Below are 24,958 nucleotides of genomic sequence, written 5' to 3'. Positions count from 1 at the left end.
ATTCTCTCTCTCCCTCTCTCTAGAACGCACGCCCACACCTAGACTTGAGTAATTATTCAGTAATTCTGATCCCGTGGACCCCATAAAAATGTGTGGCATTAGCCTATTCCGGAGAACCACGTGGCCCTGCCCTGGTAGCAATGAATGTACTAGACCCTTCACAAAACAATATCCAGTTTGAGTGATTATTGTGGCATTTGCATTTCGCATTATGAGCTCCATGGCGGCGAGTTAGGCAATTTGAAGCAAGAAGTAAGGAAGTTGGTTAAAACAACTCCTCAAGAGTACCCTTCAGTACTCTTGTTAAAGCTTATTGATTCAATGCAACGGTTTGGAGTGGCTTACCATTTTGAGGAAGAGATTAAGGACGCTCTTAATCTTGTTCAATTTCATGACTTCACTGCCGATCTTTACACAACTTCACTGCAATTTCGACTTCGAAGAGACCATGGTTATACGATCGGCTCAGGTTCAGTTATCCAGTTCAAGACATGACTATTCACCTGAATTCATTGCATTCCGTAGAGTGATTTTTAACGGATAACAAATCGAACAGTTCTGATAATTTGTCTGGGACTCCAAAACGGGTTTTAGTGTTTCACACAATTTCAGTGTCCCGGTTTCCCCCACACAAAAAAAGTTCACACATTTTGACACAAGTTTTTTCTGGGATCAATTTTGGAATTCCACGCAAATTATCGGAGTCGTTCAATTTGTTTAAAACGTATTTTTAAGGTTTCCCATAAAAAATCAACTCATTCGGATATTGGTAAGTGCCTGATCGATTCATTCAGTTGGTTCTTGTCAAAAGATAAAATTGAAGGAACTGATCAAGCCCTTACCGATATCGGAATGAGTTTATTTTTTTATGGGGACTCTTAAAAACCTATTAAAACAAATTGAACTACTCTGATCATTTGCGTGAAACTCCAATTGGTGTTGTGTATTTTTTGTGTCAACTTTTGAGTGAGGAAAACCATGTATGAAATTTTGAAAAACATTATAGAATACATATATATAATAATGTTAAATTCTCCTTGCCAGCAATTTTTGAAGCCATCTCACCACATATCTATTGGGATTAGTCTGAGGTATACGTAAGCTGGTCTGGGACACCCTCCGTTACCAAAAAAAAAATACATATATGTAATGTATTCTGGTACACTCTGTATGCATAATTAACCTTTTGTTTCGACTAAAAATGATTCTATTACGAAGAAAAGGATCATATCTCGTGTTTGGTTGCGACAATGAATTATGGGATGATGTCGGAGTTCACATCCTTCAAAAAAAAAAAAAAAATTTTTTTGTCTATTTCCTTCTAAAGTAGGAAAAGAAGAAAGTGATAGTAGTTGTCTTGAGTCCTTAAAATCTGAAAAATATCTTTCGATGGAAAACTTTTTTTTCACTGACTTTTGGCTTTTTATGCCCAATTAGTGGCGGAACCAAGATTTATAGTCGGGATGCCGTTTAACAGGAGTCTACTGCAGGTGTTGTATTTTTTTTAGTAAACATATGATGAGAAAGGTTACTCGTAAAGTCAGGCTTCTGTCGGGGCTATGTTTTTTTGTTAAAACAAAAATAAAGGCTTGATTTGTATAAGCAAACCTCACTGACGTATTTTTCTGGTGATCCGGACCATCCGACTTTCAAATTGCTTTCTTTTCATCAACCGTGGGAAAAATCAGTTTGTTTGAATACCGATAGGACTGCAAGTAAACAGAATTAGCGAGCAGCTTGTGGCTCGGCTCGGCAACTAAACGAGCCGGGTTGGAGCTCGAGGTTTATGCTAGTTTACAAAGCAAGTCGAGCTCAATACTCAAAAGCTCGGCTTGGCTTGCAAAAACTCGAGCTTGTTTTATAGGCTCAACCAATTTAAAGAGGTTCATTTAAGTAAATTAGCAGGGCTCGACTCGTTTGCAACCGAGCTCGAGTTTTGGGTTTGTTTAGTAAACGAGCTGAGCTCGAATACTATAAAGCCCGACTCCTTTGCACCCCTAAATACCTGTAAGTACCTAATCCAATAGAGTAAAGTAACACTTCGATCAAAACCGGGGATGGCACGTGCCACACCGCCCCACCAACTAGCACCGCCCCATACAGCAACACTATAATATATCTTCAACATTGTTAAAAAAATCACTTTCGCCAAAACAAAAATTGATTGAAATTTGTGATTTCCAAATGCATTTTAAGTTATCTAATGGTAGTGGAAAAATGCAGAGGTGTTCAACAAATTCAAAGACGGAGATGGGAGTTTCAAAGAGGCCTTGAGCAGAGATGTAGAAGGTCTTTTGAGTTTGTATGAAGCTTCGCACTACGGAATGCACTGCGAAATTGACTTAGAAGCCGCCAGAACTTTCAGTGTCAAGCATTTGAACAACTCATTAGCTGGGAAAATGGAGATCGAATTAGCAGAGCAAGTTCAACAGTCACTGGAATGTCCCGTTCGTTGGAGAATGCCGAGGTTAGAAGCACGAAACTTCATCGATCTCTACGAATCGGACTGCGCAAGAAACTCGCTGTTGCTGGAATTCGCTAAGTTGGATTACAACCTGGTGCAGTCTGTACACCAGCAAGAAGTACAAGAACTAGCCAAGTAAGTAATCGTATACTTAAAAGACCCGTTCCCGAAAGGGAAATAAGTACTTATTTTTTAAGAAGATAATTTTAACACTATTACAATAATAGATATGCGTCACACTAAAGAGATTCACAAAGATCACGATTTTCAGTGAAAGCGTAATAAAAAGTAGTGCTTAAATTTTTTTATCTCAGTTTAAGTCCAAAACTGAGATAAAAAGTGGGTTTTAGTGCGAAATTAAAGACCTCACTCTTGCGGTGAGATAAAAGAAAAACAATCTCACCCTTGTGGCGTGATAAAAGATTTTAGGGCGAAAAAAATGAGATAAAAGATCACGCTCTTATGGCGAGATAAAAGAGAAAAGACCTCACCTTTGTGGCGTGATAAAAAAGAGAAAAGACATCACCTTTGTGGCGTGATAAAAGATTTTAGGGCGGAAAAGAATGAGATAAAAGATCTCGGTCTTGTGGCGAGATAAAAAAGAAATGACCTCACTCTTGTAGCGTGATAAGAAACTTTAGCACGGAAAAAAGTGAGATAAATGATCTCACTCTTGCGGCGAGATAAAAAGCCTACCTATTTAGGCGCGCAATCTGAATTTTCACGTGGACGGGCTGGTACTCATTTAGGCAAACTTTGAAAAGTTTTGTAAAAAAAGCGATGTCGTTTACGAACTTTGAAAAGTTTTTTTTTTCTTTTTTACAAAAGGTAAGAAGATAAACTCTAATTACACTCATCCCAAAAAATCTTTATGTTTCATCTTCATCTTCACACCCAAAAAGATTGAGAGAGAGAGAGAGAAGGCAAATCCCACAACTGGGTTCCATCAGTGTCCAGTTGTTTCTTTGATGACGGGCAGACTGTTCCACTAGTGTTCGATTTTCACGTGGGCGAGTCGTGATCTTTATGGTTTATTGTAGTAGTGAAATTTAATTATTTCGGATGCATTCCAAGTATATGTTTGACACACTAGGTAAAAAAATAATTATATTATTACGGCTTAGCTTTATTTGAAAAAAATTAAAATCCAATTGAGAAACCACCATTGAAATTGAAATTCAATATAAACACAAAATCTATGTGAAATGGTTAGTTTATAAAAAAATTAAAAATCTAAAGTTTGCCTATAATGTTACAATTTATAGGTTGTGATAATTTTCATAAAAATATAAAGTACACACTACAATAAAAAAATATTATTGTCTACTAAATTTACTAGCTAAAACTAAATTTTTCGCCCCAATAAAATCTTTTGGTGATCAACAACTAATTTTAATTGGCAAAAGATCTATTGTCATATTTTTTAAATTTTTTAAACAATGTTTATATATGAATTTTTATATATTTTAATATCATATTAATTGCATTTCAAAAAATTCAGCAAATTTTAAGAAAAAAAAAAGTTTTCTCAATTTAGGAAGTAAGTATAAATATTTTTATTTTCCTAATATAATAGAAGTTCTTGGCTACTTTAGTAGTAAGAGCATGAGAAATCAACTAAGGGTGCATGAGTTCGAAACTTGACAATGATAAGAAAAGATGGTCTAGTGATATAAAGAAAAGATCACGCGCAATGATTTTTCATCTCAGTTTATGGTGGTGTGATCATTTCGAACTTTCAATCACGGTTATAAACCGTGATCTAAAGTGACATACAATCACACCCAGAAAAAATAAATGATCACGCCCAAGAGAAACAATCACGGTTTATAACTGTGATAAAAGAGAAACGATCACACCTTTTGGCCGTGATTGTTTATCTCTTTCAATCACGGTTTATAACCGTGATAAAAGAGAGTGACTTACAATCACACCCAAATCCATCACAGTAGCAGGAGTGTGATGGAAAACTTACAATCACGACTAATAGCTGTGATCTTTATGATTTATTGTAGTAGTGTAAGCTCAAAAATCATGTGCTTACGTAAATAATTTTTGGATAAATTGAGTAGGAGGACATACTATAAGGTTTTTTACTGTAATAAGGACATAAATATTTTCTCTTAAAGTATAAAGGACATTATGTCCAGAATTTACAAAAAAAAACCCCTACATCACGCGAGCCCTCACGCGAGCCCAAAAATTACAAAAACAAACACGTGAGCTCACTGTACTCCAAACTTCACCGTACGCCAAACGTCTGTGGAAACGAGAAGGGAGAGAGAGAATCGACAAAGAATCAGCAGATCGTTTTCATTTCGATCGATCGATCACTAATGGAACGTTCGGTGAGTTAATCGACCTTGTTTTTACTTCTCATCCTCTTGATCGAGTTCATCATTGTCTTCTTCATCTTAGGGTTTCATGTCTGTATCTGAATGCATATTGGTAAATCTGTTCGATTTGGTACATCTGTTTGTTGAGTTCATCATCGTTATTATTGAGTTCATTATGAACGAGTTGGTACATCTGTTTGTTTTGTGCTGGTATCTGTTTGCTTTTTGACATTATTTTGGTACATCTATTTTGTAGTTTGGAACAATGTAGGTCTGTTTGTAAGTCTGTATCTGTTAGTACACTTGGTACATCTGCTGTTATTGTTTGGTATACTAACTGTCTTCTATGTATATCGTTGTGCCTGTATTAGCGTATTTTGTAAGTTTTTAATTTCTTTTGAGAACCTTCTTTCAGAGTTTATGTTCACCAAGTCATGGATACTAAAGAACGAAGTGCAAACTAATATGTCTTCGATATCCTACTTATTACCCTTTTGGTAATCATTACTGCCTGTAGTTTGGAACAATGTAGGTCTGTTTGTAGGTCTGTATCTGTTTGTACACTTGGTATATTTGTGTTAAGCATGTTTTGTACATCTGTTCTGTAGTTTTTGTAGTTTGGAACAATGTAGGTCTGTTTTAGGTCTATATCTGTTAGTACAGTTGGTATATCTCTTTTTAAGCATATTTGGTATATCTGTTTGGTAGTTTGGATCCATGTAGGTCTGTTGGTATCTCTGTATCTGTTAGTATACTTTCTATATCTGTTGTTTTGTGTTGGTATATTTGTTTGGTTTTTGCAAGCAAGTTCGTACATCTAGTTGGTCTATTGGAATTATATACCAATGTTGGTATCTGTGTATATATTAATATAGATCGTATATCTGTTTTTATATTCATTTTGAATTTGTGTTTTTTATTCTGAACAGGAAGATGTAGTAGAACAGATTAGACTGTTAGAGGTAAAAAAAGGTAAGATTTAAGATGCGAGCAAGAAAGAACTCACCTTCAATTGCTGTAAAGAAAACAACAGATCAAAAGGAAGATGATGATGATGATGAAACACAGATAAAGGAAATTGAACAGAAGAAGAATGACATTGAATCGCCACAAAAAAGAAGGGCTTCACAGAAATCACTTGTTAAAGGTACTCAATCGAGGAGAATAACAAGATCTCTTACCAAAAGAGAAATAAGAACGACAAGGATGTCAAAAAAAATTGAAACGACGATTGAAATAAAAAAGAAGCATGTTCGAAAATCAAACAGAAACAAGAAGACTAGAAACGAGGAAGAAGATGATGTGGTAGTCTTAGAGGAAGATGATGAAGAAGACGAGCAGGAAGATGTTGAGGAAGACAAGGAGGAAGATGAGAAAGAAAATGAGGAAGATGTTGAGGAAGGCGAGGAGGATGACAAGTTCGTCAAGGTCAAGGGAAAAAGGAAGAAGTCTAGCCCACGTCTTCCTAAAAAAAGGGTAAAAAAACAAGAAGGAAAAAAGGAGAAACAGGAGAACGAAGATGTTGTTGAGATCAAAAAAGAGAGCTGCCAATACAGGTATCTGTTTTTATATTGGTGCATCTGTTTTATGTTAGTTTATATGTATCTGTTACATTACTGGTGTATCTGTTTTTATATTGGTTTCTCTGTATCTATTCCATTATTGGTGTATCTGTTTTTATATTGATGCATCTGTTTTATGTTGGTTTCTCTGTTACATTACTGGTGTATCTGTATAACATTATCTCATCTGTACAAATCTCCTGCAGGTCTAATCTCGTCAGCCTTGTACGGCTTCTGAAACGCAGAAAATTCACTCATCTCCAAGTTCGTGAGATCAAAAAAACCCCTTTTGCAAATCTCTTGTTTGCAATGACCAAACTAGAAATTAATGAACTTTTTGTGAAGAAAAGCGATGAAATTACATTGAAGTTGGTCGAAATGTACAAAGGGGAGGAACACTTTGATCTTGATGGTAAATTAGTTAAGATAAGTGTCAAGGATTTGACACTTATCTTTGGAATCAAATCTGGACCAATCAAAATACACCTCCAGGGGAACCCGAGAAGGCCAAATTCAGATTTTCTCGACAAAGTCTTCAAAAACCAAAAGGAAATGTTAGTTTCAAGGATGAAGATATTCTTGAGAAAAGCTTTTACAAAAGATTCTACTCAAAGTGCGCAGGACATCGCACGTGTGCTAATGATGTTAGTTCTCGCGACAATCTTTGTCCCACTCTCACAACCAAAATTAAGCTGGGCTTACCATCCATTCATTGAGGATCTCAACACATTTACAACGTATGCATGGTCAACATTCATTATAGAACACTTGGTCAAAGAGCTTGATACAAAGCATACAAATCCAACAACTGTTGGTGGATGTGTACTAGGACTACTGGTGAATATCTCTTCTATTTGTAGTTTAATTTTATGTTTGTTGCTATATCTGTATCTATTTTATATTGGTATATTCGTATATGTGTATCCGTTTTATCTGTGTATCTGTATCTGTATCTGTTTTATATCGGTATCTGTATTTGTATCTGTTTTATATGTGTATCTGTTTTCTGTACTTGTATCTGCTTTATATTAAAATTCTACGGTGATAGCTACTTTGCTTGAATGCAGTATTGGCTCTGCGAGCATACAAGCATAATGAATATGCAACAATCAAAAGACAATTGTCCAAGGATTATGAAGTGGGATATGAGTGATTTACCAGAAGCGTTGGCACGAACACCATTGGAATCCCTTAATCCAGAAATGGTAAAGGATGCAGAATTGGAGCCCATCAACGAGATCGAAAGAGAAAAAGTTGTTGCATTTTCTTGAACAAATTGAAAATAAGAGTGATGTGAAGGATGATGATGCTCGGGAGTGCAGCTTGGACGACGATGGATGGAAATCTGAGAAAGACGAGGGGGTTGAGGAGACTAACAATGATACCAACAACCTAATTTCCGACCTACTCAAAGAAATTGACAGGTTGAAGGAAGAATCGAAGGAAAAGGACAGAGTAATTCAAACTTTGCAACAAAAAATAGCTGAACTTGAAAGGGACCATGTACCGTATGAAGACGCCGCTGAGCAAATGTTTGACTATGAAACAGAAGTCGGGACGGTACATGTTGAAAAGGGTATCCTGCAGGAAGAAATTGTGCAAAAGGAGGTTGAGATAGGAGGTCTGTACGTCAGCAACGACTTATTAGAGGAAAAATTTGAAAAATCTGAAAAAGACAAAGCAAGTTTCGAAGATGGCCTAGATGACATGGTAACCCATATGGTTACACAAGAATACCACGTAAGAAAAACATCTCTTCATAAGTATGTTGCTATATCTGTTTGTATATCTGTTGGTATTTGTTTAGTTTTTCTGTATCTGTTAGTGTTTTGGTATATCTGTATGCCTTGTCATATATGTATCTGTACATTAGTTACACACATAAATCATAATCATAATTGCCTAATTCACTTTGTCAGGACAAAGAACAAGACAAAGAGAAAATGCAAGAAGAGGAGCAGAGCAAGGAAGGTGAAATTGAACAAACTATCAGCGAAAGAGTTGAGATAGCAACTGGATTGCATGATGAAATTTTGTCTGACGAAGTCATTGACAAAACAATCTCCCAAATCTTCAAAGACACACAGGAAGGAGAAAGGAAAGAACAAAAGAAAAGGAAGAGAGAAGAAGATGATATTGACCCGTCGTCAATGGTAAAAGATCTGAAGGGCAAAGATGACAGAACAGTGAAGATGGAGGAAGGGTTCATCTACTATAATAGGAACCAGAAGGAAAAAAAGAAAAGCAATTCTGCATTTGAAATGACAAAGCTGTTCAATTACATTTCGGAGGAAGATATGGATCTACTAGATACGATTTATGAATTTGAGAAAGAAGACAAAAAGTAAGTGAAATTAGCAAAGCTACATTTGTATAGAGTAAAATTCACAAATTTCATTCCATTTAATACATTTTTTCTTCTGGCAATCGCAGAGCTTTCATCTGGCACAACCCAGTCAACAATGATACAGTTACAATCGAAGACGTCCTGAATCTATTGAACGAGGGTGATATTGAAAACACGGTAACACCAAAGAAACTATTTTTACTTGTATCTGATTTTATGTGAGTGTATCTGTTAATACGTTTGTATATCGGCTGGTTTCTAAGTTGATTTTGTATATCTATATGTTGGTAAATCAGTTCGATTGTTGTAATTTGAAGCAATGCTGATCTGTTAGTATATCTGTATCTTTTAGGACACTTGGTATATCTCTTTTAAGCATGTTTGGTACATCTATTTGGTAGTTTTTGTAGTTTGGAACAATACAGGTCTGTTTGGAACAACGTATCTGTTAGTACACTTGGTATATCTGTTTTAAGCATATTTGGTACATCTGTTTAGTACTTTGGAACCATGTAGGTCTATGGGTACATCTGTTTTTTATCAACTTCAATTATAACATCAAGACATAAGTATTGCAGTGCATTGATGGGCTCACTTACATTTTGGAAAGACAGGAAGAAAAGACAGCAAAAACACAAGGGAATTGCTTCTACATTACATCCACCTGTTGGGTATGCAAACTGTTCAGTATTCCATCTTTGTCAACTGAGAACAGATATATGTTATCCCAATATCTGATAATATGTGAAATACATTCTTTTTTTACAGACACTAATCAAAGAAAAAGCTGATGCAAGAACAAACTTAATCAACGAAAAGCTGAAAGAACTGGACAAAGTTATCGACATAAATGGTGTTGTATTCTACAAATATCTCATATTCCCGATGAATTTAATGGGAGGCAAAAAAGTGAAAGCTCCTGATCATTGGACTCTTCTGGTCTACGATACTTCCAAGCAACAATGGATGCACTACAATTCTTTGACGAAGCCCAAGAAAAAGAAGGATCCTTACTTGACAGATGCCTCCATTATGGTACATAACTTTACCTTTAATTTGGTAGTCCATCCCTCAATCATAACAGTTAAAAAAATTTGCTGTTTTTTACAAATTGTAGAAAGAGTACGTGAAAGAGCAAATGAGGAAGTTGACTCTTAGTAAACCACCAAGCTTTGAACTCATTTCTACACCTAAACCAACACTGTTTCCAACCAACACACTCAGTGCTCCAATAAGCTCCATTGATGATGCGCCTCAGCAACAACCTGGATCGTAAGCTTCTGTTATTTTTATGTTAGTGTATCTGTCCCTATATCTGTCACCGTCGTCGTGTTTCTAAACTCTTCTCTTCTTCGACCTGCTTTCTATGAATTCTACAGGGTTGATTGTGGAATAATTGTGTGCTATATCATTAAACAACTTGAAGAACAGAAGCTCGTCCCAACGTATCTCACTGTGAAAAATCTGAAAAAATTCAGAGCTGAATTGGTCCATATATTCTTGAATGACAAGCCCAGAACATGGTCAATAAAAGAATGGAAAAGCAACCAGCTAATGCAAGGAATGGCAGCTTAGGCATATACTTTTGCTCAAGAATTAAAGTTTTTTTGTCCATACCAAGGGTTGTACATATTTTTTTGGTGTCCGGTGGTAAACTGTTATCCTCAAACCGGACGACAAGGGTTATGAAGTAGAATTAGTCTGTACATGTAATGACAAGCCCAGAACATGGTCAACAGAAGAATGGAAAATCAAGCAGCTAATGCATGGATTGGCAATTTAGGCATATACTCGGCTCCAAACAATTGAAATTTTTCATATCAATGGTTGTACATATTTTTTGTTGTCCAAACAATTCGACCACAATGGTTATGATCTTTATTGAAGTAGAATTAATCTTTATATCTCTCATTTTTCATTTGTAAAATTATTCTCACTAGGCATCCACCTGACCATATCTGGAATGTCTTGCCCCTATACAAGACATACCACCAACAGATATACCCAAATGAAAGTCAATTACAAAGTGCATTCTGGACAATGATGAAAATCATATGTATGGTTTGAGGGAAATCTCTCAGATACACTAACGCAGCAACAGATACAGACATACCGCCAACAGATATACCGACATACACATATAGATACACCAATATACCAACATAAAGACAAACAGATACACCAACATAAAAAAGATACACATATACCAATATACCTTTTTAAAACAGATACGGTTATACCAACATTCAATTAGATACACAAAATGACTGCAGTAAATGAACCACCTCGATTTATATCCAAATGAAAGTCAATTACGAAGTATATCTAGAAAACGTAAGAATAGCAATTAAAGAATCATCAATCAACGGCCTCTTTGCAAGTCCTTCTGTTGTGTTTGCCTAACTTCCCACACCTCCCGTACAACATTTGCCTTACTTTCTCACCCCTTGATCGGATTCTCCCAACTTTTAGCCTCCCACATGGCTTTCTCGTTTTAGGAGGAAGAATGATGGCAAATTCTTTCGTGATCACCGGAGCTCCAAGAGTGGGGACCGGGTTTATAGTACCTTCATACGACAATTGAAAAGCCTCGATGGTATAATAGGGATCAATATAATCGTACATTTGCTTTTCTGTCTTTTGAATAACTGTAACAGCATGCACACATGGAAAAAGATGAAGTTGCCAACGACAGCACGTGCATGTCCTCTTCTTAAGATCAACCACAACAGTTGGCTGAGAAAAAACCTCAAAAATATCATCGTTTGTTGCTGCCACATGCCAAGTTCGACCTTTATTAAAACGGTCAATCAACTTTTTCTCCATTACAGGACAAACATAGTTGCTCCACTTGTTTGATAGTAGTCTCCTGTTACACATCTGCTCCATGATTAGCACCCTTACCTTATCAACCAACTCACATATTGGCAAATGACGGAATTTAAGAATCTGGTTGTTAAATGACTCAGTTGCATTTGAAGTCATTTCACCATATCGTCTACCTTCAAAGTACACGTTTGCCCATCTCTCAAGCGGAAATGACTCAACAAAATTCTTTGCACTCGCTCCACCAACAGTACATAGCTCTTCAAGAGCCTTGGCAAAAGTTATCACAGTAGGAGCATGTGCGCAATCATTGAAAAGATTGACTACTTTCTCCTTAAACCCATTTGAGAGTCTACCTGAAAGCTTATCCCTAAGGTTTCCCTTCAAATGCTGCAAGCAGTAAGAGTGATAACCAGTTGGAAAAACTGTAGGCACATACTTTACAAGATCAGAGTGACGATCCGTAAAGAACGTAAGAGGCCGAGAACACGTAATAACTGTCGACAGCTTCTCCAAAAACCATTGCCAATTTGCCTCTGTCTCAGAGTCAACAACACCGATAGCAAGAGGAAATAATCCTACTCCAACAAAAGGCAACAACAAAAAATAATATCAACTGTATCAATAACAGATATACCAAACAAAAAGACAGATACACAGATATATCAACAAAACCAATATGTCAAAAGACTAAGAGATACAAAAAAATTAACAAAAGATACACGAACATGCTGATACAGAGATACCAAGAGACTAAGAGATAAACCAAGCAACAAAAAAAAAAGATTATCAACTGTTTGAACAACAGATATACCAAAACAAAGAGACAGATATACCAACAAAACCTAATCCTTCAACAAAAGCAAACAACAAAATACATTATCAACTGCATCAACAACAGATATACCAAAATAAAGAGACAGATACACAGATATACCAATAAAACCAACATATCAACAGATACACGAACATGCTGACAGAGATACCAAGAGACTAACAGATACAACAAGCAACAAAAAATAGTAACTAACCTTGATCGGCATCCTTTCTTATAGCTGAGAGAAGCGTTCCTTTGTATCTCCCCTTCAAAAAGGTACCATCAACAGCCAAATAGGACGACAATAGTTGAAGCCTTTAATGCATGCATCAAACGCCAGGAAAAACCTTATAAACCGATTAGTTTCATTGCAATATTCCACATCCATAACAGTCCCCGGGTTTTTCTCCTTTAATTCCTCAGCATACCAGCGGAATTTGTCAAAAGATAATTGAAAATCACCAAATAGCTCCTTATTTGCTTTCTCAACTGCTAACCATGCATGGTAATAACCAATCAAACAACCATATCGTCCCTCAAAATGTTTCAAACACTCTATCGATGTATAAGATGGCTTCGAACGAACCTCCTCAACAATTTCTTTGGCAATAATTTTTGAGGTCATCCGAGGATTTTTTGAACTAAAAAACGTACCAAGACAATTGTGCTCTTTGTGAAACTCCCTAATAACAAAAAAATTATTCGATCTTTCTAAAGTTGCGTGAATAAACCATGTACAACCATCCAGCTTCTTACAGCACTCGGCTGTTACTCTTGATCTGTCATTTTTCAGATATTTATACTTGAAACCAACTTCAACGGCATATTTAGACAAACAAACCTTAAAATCATCTACACCATCTCTGAACTCTTGACCAACACACTTAAGCAAATTAACCCAATCGGCTGAAAGACGCACTGTCTCATGATGAGGACAAAATTTATCAAGCGGATCTTCTTCCTCTCCTTGAAAAGTACTACACTCACCATATTCAAAACTCCTAACACATTCACCCAAACTTTTACCGCATTCAATGGTAGAAGAAGAAATAACCCCAACAGAAACATCAACACAAGTTACACCAAACGCAGCAGCTAATGCAATCATGTTACAAAAGTCTTCATCATTGTCCAGAATGCAATTATGATGGTCAGCGACAGCATAAAAAAGCTCAAAACTACCCAAATTCTGCCACTTTTTATGAATGCTTTCCACCAGATCATTGAAACCAAAACTTCTTGTAGCCATGACAACTAGAATAACTTCACCATATTTGCACATTAATATAACCGAAGAAGCCATTGAAATAGAGTAATCCTACTCTGCAAAAACAAATAGAAAACAAAAGTATAACAGGACAAATATAAATACATATACCAAACAAAACAGAGAGACAAAGGGACACAGATACACGAACATGCTGACAGATACAGAACAAAAACATGCAGAAACACAGAGAGACTAACAGATACAAACATGTCAACAAAATCACGCTGATAGATACAGATACAAATACAGCATACGAACAAAAACAACATGACAGATACACAGAAAGACTAACAGATACAAATATGCCAATACACAAATGATCATTGTGCCAGTAAATTAACAAACAGCATTACCGAACAATGACAGCTTGCAAAACTCCAAAAAATAGTACAATTACAAATCGCACAAACTCAAAACAGAGTCAAAATCGCACAAACTCGAAACTAAACCATAACTTGCAAAAAAATCAACAACGAGAGAGAGAGAGAGAGAGAGAGAGAGAGAGAGAGATCCAGAAAGAGATCCAGAGAGAGAGAGAGAGAGAGAGAGAGAGAGAGAGATACAGAGAGAGAGAGAGAGACGATCGCCAGCCCTAGCGTTCAACGCGCCATTTGAAAAACAGCGCGCGATTGGAATGTAAATTGGCCCCAGTTTTAAATACAAAAGGCTAAAATAGTAAATTCAAGGACCTTAGACTTCAAATTAAACAATATAATGGACCAAGTCCAGCACAGTAAAAGAAGCTGGGCTAGAATCCAAATGGGCTGGTCCAAAATGGACTGTAGTCCAATTTGCTGATAATTTTTCTATCAATATGAATCTTGTTTGATAAATTTCATTGAGATCTTTTATACGGTGCAAAAAAATTAAAAAATTATTTTTTATTTACATTATTTTTAAATTTAAAAATATAAAATAACTACTTATTTTTTAAAAAGGTGTTCTGGAACAAGATTTATCAACGAAACTACTTATTTCTGGAACGGAGAAATAATCAATAAAAGTACTAACTTTTGGCAGCTGGGTCGATGTTATCAACGAGATTTAAAATGCACATTGCCTATCAATTTAGAGTGGGGTCGAAAAAGGTCCACAATTTTTCCCTAGCTGCAGGATCCCCCGTCCCTTGGAGCGAGTGGATACCGTCTCTTGCATAAATATTGCATAACCCACAAGAGAAAATCACTCACGGCCATAAAATTTTAGATTCTACCACCATTCTTCCTGATGGAAACATGAGGAATATCCAGAGGAGTGTGATGAGCACCCAATATTGTTGATATTTGGTGCGACTAGTCCCGTTCTCTGTTGTTTTAACTTGCGTTTATTTAGCTTTTATAGCGATATAGTGCGTAAGGTAGGTTTTTGTGTGTTTCAGGTAATTCGTATAAATAAGGCGCGTTTGAACGCCAAGAAATGCTCCGAATGCTTCCAAGTACCCGAAGACTCTGTCGGCCCCTTAAAAATCTGTCTAAGTATGGAAAAATGACTTTCTGAAAAAGTATCGATTTTCGAGATAAAAAATGGAGGTAATTGATCCTTGAATTTTTCTAAGAGTAACTACAAAGTTGCAAGATTTTATTTGAAGAGCAATGTCATGTTTTGAGCCATTTTCTCTTGAGAAAAATATGCAGTTTTATGTTTTATACTAAAAGTGGGGGGTAAGTAGTTAGCTTAGGTTTTAAGTTCCATTGTTGTCTTGCTCCAAGTTTTTCAAGTTATTTGCTTAAGAACTCAAGTAAGTATTTGTCTATGTTAATTTCTCACTTATTAATGTTGTAGCTACTAGTTGGATCTTCATATAAATCAAGTTTATTTCTGTTTCTATCGGTTAATCGTGTTTTCATTTTCTAGCATACTTTCTAGTCTTCTTAATATGCATGAGTAGTTGATTAGGCTTGGCCACGGAGTGATTAACGTCATGTGACTTAGGTTAATCTTACCTTTCTCAACTAATTGCTTGAGGTTCGGTATGGAAAATGAGCGTGGTTCGCTTTTTAAGTAACAAAACTTGTCGATGTTAACCTCCGGTGACCATATGCTTGCACATATGGTTCCGTGAGCTATGTGTCGCCTCGTGTTTGCCAAGAGAATAAAAGAGCTCACTTGTTCTCCATACTTAATTTCTGGTCTTTAATGGTTTCATAGCAAAATCTTCCGGTTGATAGCCTATGCCGTGCGATTCAACCGTGTTTTCGTTGAGAATGGTTAGTTGGCCTAAGTTACGGGCGTTATGAACTTCTACGCCTTGCCGCTTGTTAAATTAAGTTTAACTCATTCTCTAGTCGCTTTCATAAGTGTTTATCACCATTCAAAGCAAAATCAAAAGTTGGCCGTCTAAACGCCGCAAACCCTTACATCTAAAAATCCTAGCAAGCTATAAAGACCATCTCTGTGGGAACGATTCCGGACTTCCGCATATTATGCTGACAATGACCTAGCCCTACGCTTGGGGTAATTCAACCTATTTCGACGGTTAGGTTGGACCGAAGCAGAGTGGAGCCAGAACATTCAATATCTTTTGAATGAGCATCATGAGCATTGTGGTCTATGGATGACAGAAACAGAAACCACCCAACCTACCGAGTTTTGCTCTGCCAGTATGACTCGAATGATTCTCAAAACTACTCAGATTAGTGCCAGCTGTTGCTCTACTGTTTGGAGTAGAAGTGGCAATCACACCTATATTTTAAATCCGTCCACTTACAACTCAACCCAACCCAACCCAACCCACCCATATTATATAATGGGTTGTTATTGGTTGAACCCATGTATACCCATATTTACATGTGTATATATAGATTGAAAATGAGTTCAATATAACTTGAAATTAAAAGACCCATTCCTTATACAAAAGTTACCAGAAAGTCTACACACACATACAATTTGTGCACAGATTATGTGCACACAACGAAATCTGTGCACAATTCGGTCTTAATTCATTCTGTCTAACACACACAATTCGGTCTACACACACAGCAATTTGTGCACAGATTACTGTGTGTGTAGCACAGTTCAAAAGTTAATTCCTATTGAACAAAAATCCTCGCCGTACCAGACCGAATTCGGTCTTAATTCATTCTGAACGATCAAAATATAAAAGTTGATTTTCACTATTCAATCCAATCAAATTCATCCCCTCGCTCGCTCTCTCTCTCTCTCTCTCTCTCTCTCTCTCTCTCTCTCTCTCTCTCTCTCTCCGGGGTCCCTTGAGCTCCTCTTGACTGTGATAACTCTCTCTCTTTCTCTCTCTCTGGTCCCTTGAGCTCCTCTTGACTGTGACAACTCTCTCCTCTTGACTGTGATAACTCTCTCTCTCTCTCTCTCTCTCTGGTCCCTTGAGCTCCTTTTGACTGTGACAACTCTCTCGTCTTGACTGTGACAACTCTCTCTCTCTCTCTCTGGTCCCTTGAGCTCCTCTTGACTGTGACAACTCTCTCTCTCTTTGGTCCCTTGAGCTCCTCTTGACTGTGACAACTCTCTCTCTCTCTCTCTCTCTCTCTCTCTCTCTGGTCCCTTGAGCTCCTCTTGACTGTGACAACTCTCTCTCTCTTTGGTCCTTTGAGCTCCTCTTGACTGTGACAACTCTCTCTCTCTCTCTCTCTCTCTCTCTCTCTCTCTGGTCCCTTGAGCTCCTCTTGACTGTGATAAGATAATTACAAGACCAATCCCTTAAGCTCCTCTCTCTCTTTTGGACTTTTTTTCGTTTTGTCTTTATTCAACTTTTTTCGCGTTTGTCGTTTTGTGACAAGTAATTTACGTTTTTTGATTCGCTTCAATCGGAAAAGTAAAAGATTATGACTTTTACTCAAGTAATTTTGAAAACATCCAAGATAAAGCCCAAAAAGCTGATTTTTGAAAATTGTCTTGAATATTGCAAAAAAAATATTAGGGTAAAAGTAAAGAAAAATTACTTTTTCATTCTCTCGTCGAGATGAGCTAGTAGAGGTAAAAAGTTTGTCGCAAAACAAACAAAGACAAAAAATTTGAATAGAGACAAAAAAAAAAGTCACTTGACTTTTTAATCCAAACCTAAACGGTGGCTTCGGCGTACGCAACGAAGACTAAAGTTATACAATTGGTGCAATCATCGCCTTCCAAACGATTCTCCAACGCGGCCTCTGACTTCTCGTCGAAGTTATGTTACTATTTGGAAATGGGAAAAAAAAAAGTAAAACCTGATTTGTTAAGTTTTTTTAGCCTCTAATTGCTTCATTTTTATTCAAAAAAAAATTGAGTTTCAATCATAATTTTTTGTTTTTCCGAATCTCCTTATTGAGACAAGTCAGGGGGGGGGGGGGGGGGGGGGGGGCGGCGAGGACGGGCAGATTTGAGTTTGGCTTGACCCATATTCAACCTGACCCGTTTCAACCCGTTTACATTTGATCTATATTCGACCCACGACCCATTTCAACTCACCCAGACCTACCCGTTTGCCACCTCTAGTTTGGAGTATTGTGTGCAATAAGTGTGAAGTAAAATAAAGTGGTAGAAATAATTGTTGTTTTACTTTCAGTCATTTCTCTTCTGCAAAGAATGGTAAAGATATTTGTCTATTGTAATATAGAAAATCCAGGAAAGTGTGTCCATTGTAATAATGTAATATAGTAGAGTATGGAATGCCATCATTATATGCTTTTACTTTCCAATGGGGAATATTGTACTGTTTTGAGTTAGCCCAAAGTAGTGTAGTTGGTGTGGTAATTAATTTTCTACTAGTGATTTATATGATAATTTGTTAGGTGGTGGATGGACCTGGGCTTGAAAGAAAAGCTTAGCTTTTCTAGGGACCGATTAATGGAGAATTACTTGTGGGCAATGGGAATGGTTTCCGAGTCCCATTTCTCTAATTGCTGGAAAGGCCTAACTAAGTTTGTGTGCATACTATCAGCAATAGATGATACGTACGACATCTATGGATCTATCGACGAGCTTGAACGTTTTACTGATGCAGTGAACCGGTACATGACTTTTTACAAGGGTCTTTTTTGTTCGTCAATGAACTTTCAACAATTGATTCGTGTCTTGTTTCTTGAACCATGCTAGGTGGGACGTCAGGGCCACAGATGATCTACCGGAGTACATGAAAATATGTTATTTGGCCATGTTCAACTTTGGAAATGAAATTGCTTACAATGTTCTGAGAGACCATGGCTTCAATGTGGTATCCTACATCAAGGAAGAGGTAAGAACAACAACTTAAATACTTCAGCACAATTAACCCCCAATGGATTGAGGCATCGAAAATCACTCAGCAATCAGATATCTCTGAAATTCTTCTGAGACAACGTAGTTTTAGCATCGCCAAACTTAACCCACTTAATTGAGATCCTAACACTAGTACACTGTGTCCTTGAATTACGAGACATTCGATTTCTTCCAAGTCCAAGACTGCTCGATTCCAAGCATTTTCATAGTTCAACCACCAGCGTAGCTTGGTCGCACGTATCAATTAAAAAGAGGAGAATCGTGTGCGTCGTACTTTCCAGACCATCCATTCAACTGACTAATAGAAGCTGTAAGCTGTTTGTGTGTATTGCAGTGGGCAAATCTTTGCGGAGCATATTTGGTGGAAGCGCGGAGGTTTTACAGTGGGTTTACACCGACGTTGGAAGAGTACTTGAAAAATGCATGGAAATCAGTGGGCGGTCCTGCCGCCATAGCCCATGCTTACCTCTTGCTAGGGTCTCCGATAACTAAAACTTCTCTCGATAGCTTCAAAGCCAGCTCTGAGCTAATTTATTGGTCATCTATTATAACCCGACTTAGGGATGATTTGGGCACATCCAAGGTAATTTCAACACATAAGCATAGCAAATTATTTCTTAGTTTCAAACGGGTGGCGGTCTGGCGGTCCGAAACATTAGAATCATCTGTTTAGAGTAGTCAACTCTACCTAATCTAGGCCAAATCTGGCATGGAACTTAAAATTAGGTACTCTACTATATACATTCCCACGAATGCCTGTTTTCTTGGTTACTCATTCATGAAATGCCTAGATAGAGCACTCTAGTAACTCGACATTAGAATCAATTCTTTGACAATACTGCTTTTTTCTTCTAAATTGTGTGTATTGAAGGACGAGATTACGAGAGGGGACGTGGCGAAATCAATTCAATGTTACATGAACGAGCGGAGCGTGACAGAAGAACAAGCACAAGATCACATCAAAGGTCTCGTGCGTGAATCATAGAGGAAAATTAATGAGACGATTGCACAAAATTCTCACCCTTCACCAATGATTTCGATGTCATTAAACATGGCAAGGACTGCTCAATGCATCTATCAACATGGAGATGGTATCGGTACGTCGTTCGGCATGACCAAAGATCGTTTGACCTCATGAATCGTCGATCCCATTCCAATCGAGCGGCTTACTCATGGAGAAGTACGAGGGAGAACCCATTACCCATAGGCCATAGGTATGCAGTGAAAAACACATGCTCCATTAGCAAGTGAAGAAAAGAGAGCTATGTAAGATCTCTTTCTTTCTTTTTCTAAATGATCAAAAAATAAGTTGTTTTCTTTTTTGGATAAGTACATTGTCGATGTTTGTTGCAACTGTAAAAGATGATTGTGATACTAGTCAAGTCACAAGCATCAAAATTAAGTCGAGCCAATCATCAACGTCTGATGTCAATTAATTTCGTGATAATATCGTCAATGATTGCGGGGAATAGAACATGGCCCGAAAATCTCGTGGTAAAATGTTTTGTCTTTTCATGGTCCATGTTACAAAATCTCTTGTTGAATATTATGATGAGACACTGTAAACTAATAAGTGAGTTTGTAAATTTTATGCATTTTTTTATGGTAAATGTTATATGTTAATTTATGGTATTAATGTTGCTGCACCGTTTGTGATTTCTGCTACGCCAATATTTTTTATTTTTTGTTGGGTAGACCTATGGTACACATCCTTTAATAGGACGCAGGGGGCTGCTGCCCGTGAAAGACAGCAGCTTGCTGCTGTGATTGAAACTATACCGTTTCATACAAACTTTTATTCCCCAATTGGAACCCACCCTTAGGGTGCGTTTGGTTGGATGGAATGGAATGTGAATAGGAATAGAATTAAGAATGGAATAGAATTAGAGGAATTGAGAATGAAATAATCATTCACATTCTCATGTTTGGTTGTACTTAGGAATAGTCATTCTCATCTTCAATGGAATAGTGTGACAATAGCAATTTTTTGAGTGACAATAGTAATTTTTTTGAGTGGCAATAGTAATTTTTGGTATGACAATAGCGAATGTTGGAGTGGCACTAGTAATTTTGGTGTGACAAATAAATGAAATAACAATTCCTTAGTTTTTTGGATGGAATGACAATTCCTTTACTATGGTGAATAGTGTTTCCATTTGGAATTATCATTTCATTATTCAATGGTTAACCAAACATTGGAATGACTATTTCATTTCAACCATGATTCCTTTACTAAGGTGAATAGTGATTCCATTTGGAATTGTAGAGTGTCTCAGAATTCGTAGGGCATCCTACGAATTATGAAACACCCCTTATCAATATCGTATTGAGCTAGTTTTTTTCAGGAACAACATAAATATAAATATATAAAGAATAACAAAAATGATACACACACAATAATTCAAATACAATCTCTCACATACATGTGGGACCCACAAACAGTAGTGTGTGTGAATCCCACAAGTATGTGAGACGTTGTGAAACAGTAGTGTGTGTGGGTCCCACATGTATATGAGAGGTTGTGTTTTGGATTGTTGTGTGTGTAGTATTATTGAAAGAATAACTTGCGGTTTGAATTATTTTTTCAGGACCGTAATGGACCCCACAATTAGAACACAAGTTATTTGTCTTTTTATTTTTGCGGGACGTAGAATTCGATATCGGTTGGGCACCTTACAAATTCTAAAATACTCTACAATTTTAAAACAGCTCCTACCGACATCAGATTGTGCTAATTTTTTTCACGTACCCATAAAAAATATTTTAAGAATAACTTGCGGTTTGAATCATCTGTATAGGACCCATAACAAGCCCCATAAAAATCAAAACTAAATATTTAACATAGATTTGTTTGGAATGGCAAAACAGAGGCTTAAGGGTGGGTTCAAATTGGGAAATAAGTTCTTGGCATGAAAATGGTGTAGTTTCAATCACAGCAGCTTGCTGCTGTCTTTCACGGGCAGCAAGCCCCCCGCCTCCCCCTTAATAAGTGTGTACCGTACGCACCCTCTATATATTCCCTTGGATTTGAGATAATCTAATTTTAACCGTTAATTTTTTAATTAAAAAATAGGCAACATGTCTAACCAGTCATCACCTACTCTATTGTTGAGTTTCTCTCTCTTCTATCTTTAATGGGCTTTCAAATGCAGTCAAATATCAATTTGGATAGACTAGAAATTGGGGTTTTTAGGAATATTTTTTTCTACTTTCTAAACTATTAAATTTAAAATTATAAAAATAATAAAATAATATTAAACTAATTTAATAAACCAACAAAGTTAGATTGTTTGATATGATCAATTTTTTAGTCCAATTTGATCAACATGACATTATTAAATTTTAATGTCTTCTAATACGTACTTGTCAATATCCGATAATCTTTGATTTTAGTAACAATGTTGAATATCGTAAGATTTGATATCCTGACGGTTTAGATCGATCATCCTAACAAAAAATTAAAAAATAAAACTTAAGTTAAAATTGGTCATACTTTTGACAATCATACTCAACCCATTTCACCTGAAAGGTCGAACCCAAATCATTGTCTTGAGACAGTTGAATAATTAATTTTTTTAGTGAACTCTCATTTATCCACGAAAAATTGAAGGGATTTTAATTTTTTGGATTAAATTTTTTAGAGAGAGAATTTGATTTGGAGAAATATTTTGAGAGGAAATTGCAGTTGTATTAAAAAATTTGGGTATAGTACTTACTTTTTGGTGAATTTCTTGGATGAAAATTATGAGCGAGAATTTCATTTTTAGTTTAAATTTTTGAGGTATTATATAGGGAAAAATTAAATTTTCAAAAACGTAATATGGATGGAATTGAAAATTAAGATAATATGGCGGAAATTTTAAAAAATAATGTGGCGGAAATTAAAAATAATTTTAGTTTAAATTTCATACAACACATTGTGCTAAGGTAACAACTATGTATGGTATTGCACTGAATTTGTGGTTTTTAGACATGTATTTTGCTTGGGTATAATTATTATTGATTGTGGTACGACATATTTTAGTCTTATTACCGAATATTTTAATCGATTTCCTTTGGTACGACACGTTGTGGTAAGAAACGTCAATTTATGGTATTGTCATGACAATTGTGGTTTGTTATATAACTTGCAAAATCTTGTTTTGAAGAGGATAGCAAAACTGCTCTGGCAATGTTTTCATCATACGCTCGATTTCTTGAACAAGTTTTTTCAGTTCTCATGCAAGGGACTCAATCCCCTTCTATATGGTTTAAAAAACGAGACCTCAAGTGCTATTCTGAGTGTGTCTAAGTTCTATCTTCACTATGTTTTTTGTTTCCTGTTTAATGCTATGATATTTATCAAGAGTGGTTTGTTTGTCTTCGGCTTAATTTCTTTACCTTCTCATTTACTTTTCTAATGGTGTAGCCACTAAACACGTTATGGCTGCATAAATTTGTGGTCTACTTTTTTTAATTACTATTTGGAGCATTATACCATCGGTCTTGCTATTGTCAGTCTAGTATAAACACACTAAAAGACAAAGAAAATACGTATTTATGTGTACTTTATACACCCTTTAATACACATTCACACATTCACTATTGTCAGCACAATGGGCTGATTTTAGAATTTTCCTTATAACATTATTGGCAGTGCATGTGACGTAACAACAAAATTCCCACAAATTGTGCTTGATTTGTGGCAAATGCTAACATCTGGCATCTTTTGTTCATTCCTATGGCTCCATCTTTTGCTTCTGAAATACAGTATTTATCTACATTGCATTCATATACTGTACATGAGTATATGAATCTCATAATTTGCTCTCAAATCTTAACAAACGGGCATGGCGGAGGCGGGGGGCTGCTGGGCCCATTTTTTGGGCCCACTCCGGTCTCGCTCTAATGATCGGAATCGTTCATTTTGTAGAACTTGTCGAGTAGAACAACCCTGCATAAAATCAACTTAATTGGACATCGTTAAGTGCCTGATCGGAACCTTTTTATCTTGAAAAGAATGGATCCGAAACACTGGATCAAATCCATTGTAACCCATGGACCGAGAGTTATATGGGCTCTGATCAGGTACTTAACGATATCCAATTAAGCTGATTTTTTTGCATGGTTGTTCTACTCGACGAGCTCTACAAAGTGAACGATTCCGATCATTGAAGTGAGACCGGAGTGGGCCCAGTATCAAGCCCAGCAGCACGCTGCTGTCCCCTTGCGGACAGAAGCCCCCCTGCTCCGCGGGCACACATTGGCTGATAGGACGTCTAAAATTTCTTCTAATCTGCTCTCAAAATTCAAGTAGTATGAATTTTACATTAAAAAATTGGTCTTAGGTCCACTATAGAGAACTTGTAACCCAGTTAGTCCACTTCTAATGTTTGTAACCCCTCTAATCCACTAATATAGTTTGGTAAGGCTTTAAGTCCACTTTTTTTTAAAAAGAAATTATCCCAAGACAAAATTACCCTCCTATATAACTAGTCATAAAAGAGAAACCCTAGAGGGTTACAAACAGATCTGGAGCACGCCTCTTTCTCTCCCTCTCTCTCTCAATTTTGCAGAACCAAGCCGCCCAACCCGTCGGCTTCGACTCCCAGCGCTCCAACAAGACCAACTCCTTCTACGCCCCCGTCGTCGATCCACCACCCCCGTTCAACGGTGCCGAGTTTTCCCCCGAGTACGAGGAGGTCGCCGTTCAACCGTGCCGAGTTTTCCCCCGAGTACAGTGCCGAGTTTTCATTCAGATTTTCTCGAGAAAATGAATCAGCAAATCCTAGAGAAGCTACTCTCAGAACGACGACGGTTGACTCTGTCAAGGTCTAAGCTCTTCTAAATTCAAACCTCCGTATACTTTATGTCTCTGATTTTTTTCCTTTGAAGTAGTATGTCGTAGTCCTAGATGTGTAATCGTCCTTAGGGCTGCTACCAAACTGGGTCGGTTGCGAGCAGCTCGAGGCTTGGCTCGATTGTAGATGCTTTGCAATAACATCTCGTTTCAGTAATTGAACCGAGTTATGAGGATAGTTTTTGAACGAGCCGAACACTTTAAAGCTCGGCTTTATTGATTTTGGTTTTAACAGACACTTCGTATTGTGGTACATATCCAATTCGAGGAAGTCTGAATTTGAAGCACA

The 24,958-nt window shown here is 36.9% G+C and overlaps 2 protein-coding genes across 2 annotated transcripts in view; both read left to right on the top strand.

Moving 5' to 3' along the window:
- LOC131330617 (probable terpene synthase 9) overlaps positions 1-24,958 on the top strand; it is a 39,006-nt gene that overhangs the window by 2,569 nt on the left and 11,479 nt on the right. The gene's annotated exons all lie outside the window — the stretch shown is intronic.
- Positions 217-20,440, top strand: LOC131330618 (probable terpene synthase 9). Its single transcript, XM_058364252.1, has 6 exons — positions 217-469; positions 2,224-2,599; positions 18,365-18,583; positions 18,669-18,807; positions 19,165-19,413; positions 19,702-20,440. Exons 1-6 carry the CDS (start codon positions 322-324, stop codon positions 19,813-19,815), a joined length of 1,245 nt encoding a protein of 414 aa, XP_058220235.1. The 5' UTR covers positions 217-321; the 3' UTR covers positions 19,816-20,440.

This window comes from Rhododendron vialii, chromosome 6a, assembly GCF_030253575.1.
Source record: "Rhododendron vialii isolate Sample 1 chromosome 6a, ASM3025357v1".
Lineage (NCBI taxonomy): Eukaryota > Viridiplantae > Streptophyta > Magnoliopsida > Ericales > Ericaceae > Rhododendron > Rhododendron vialii.
This window is presented reverse-complemented; position numbering and strand designations above follow the sequence as displayed.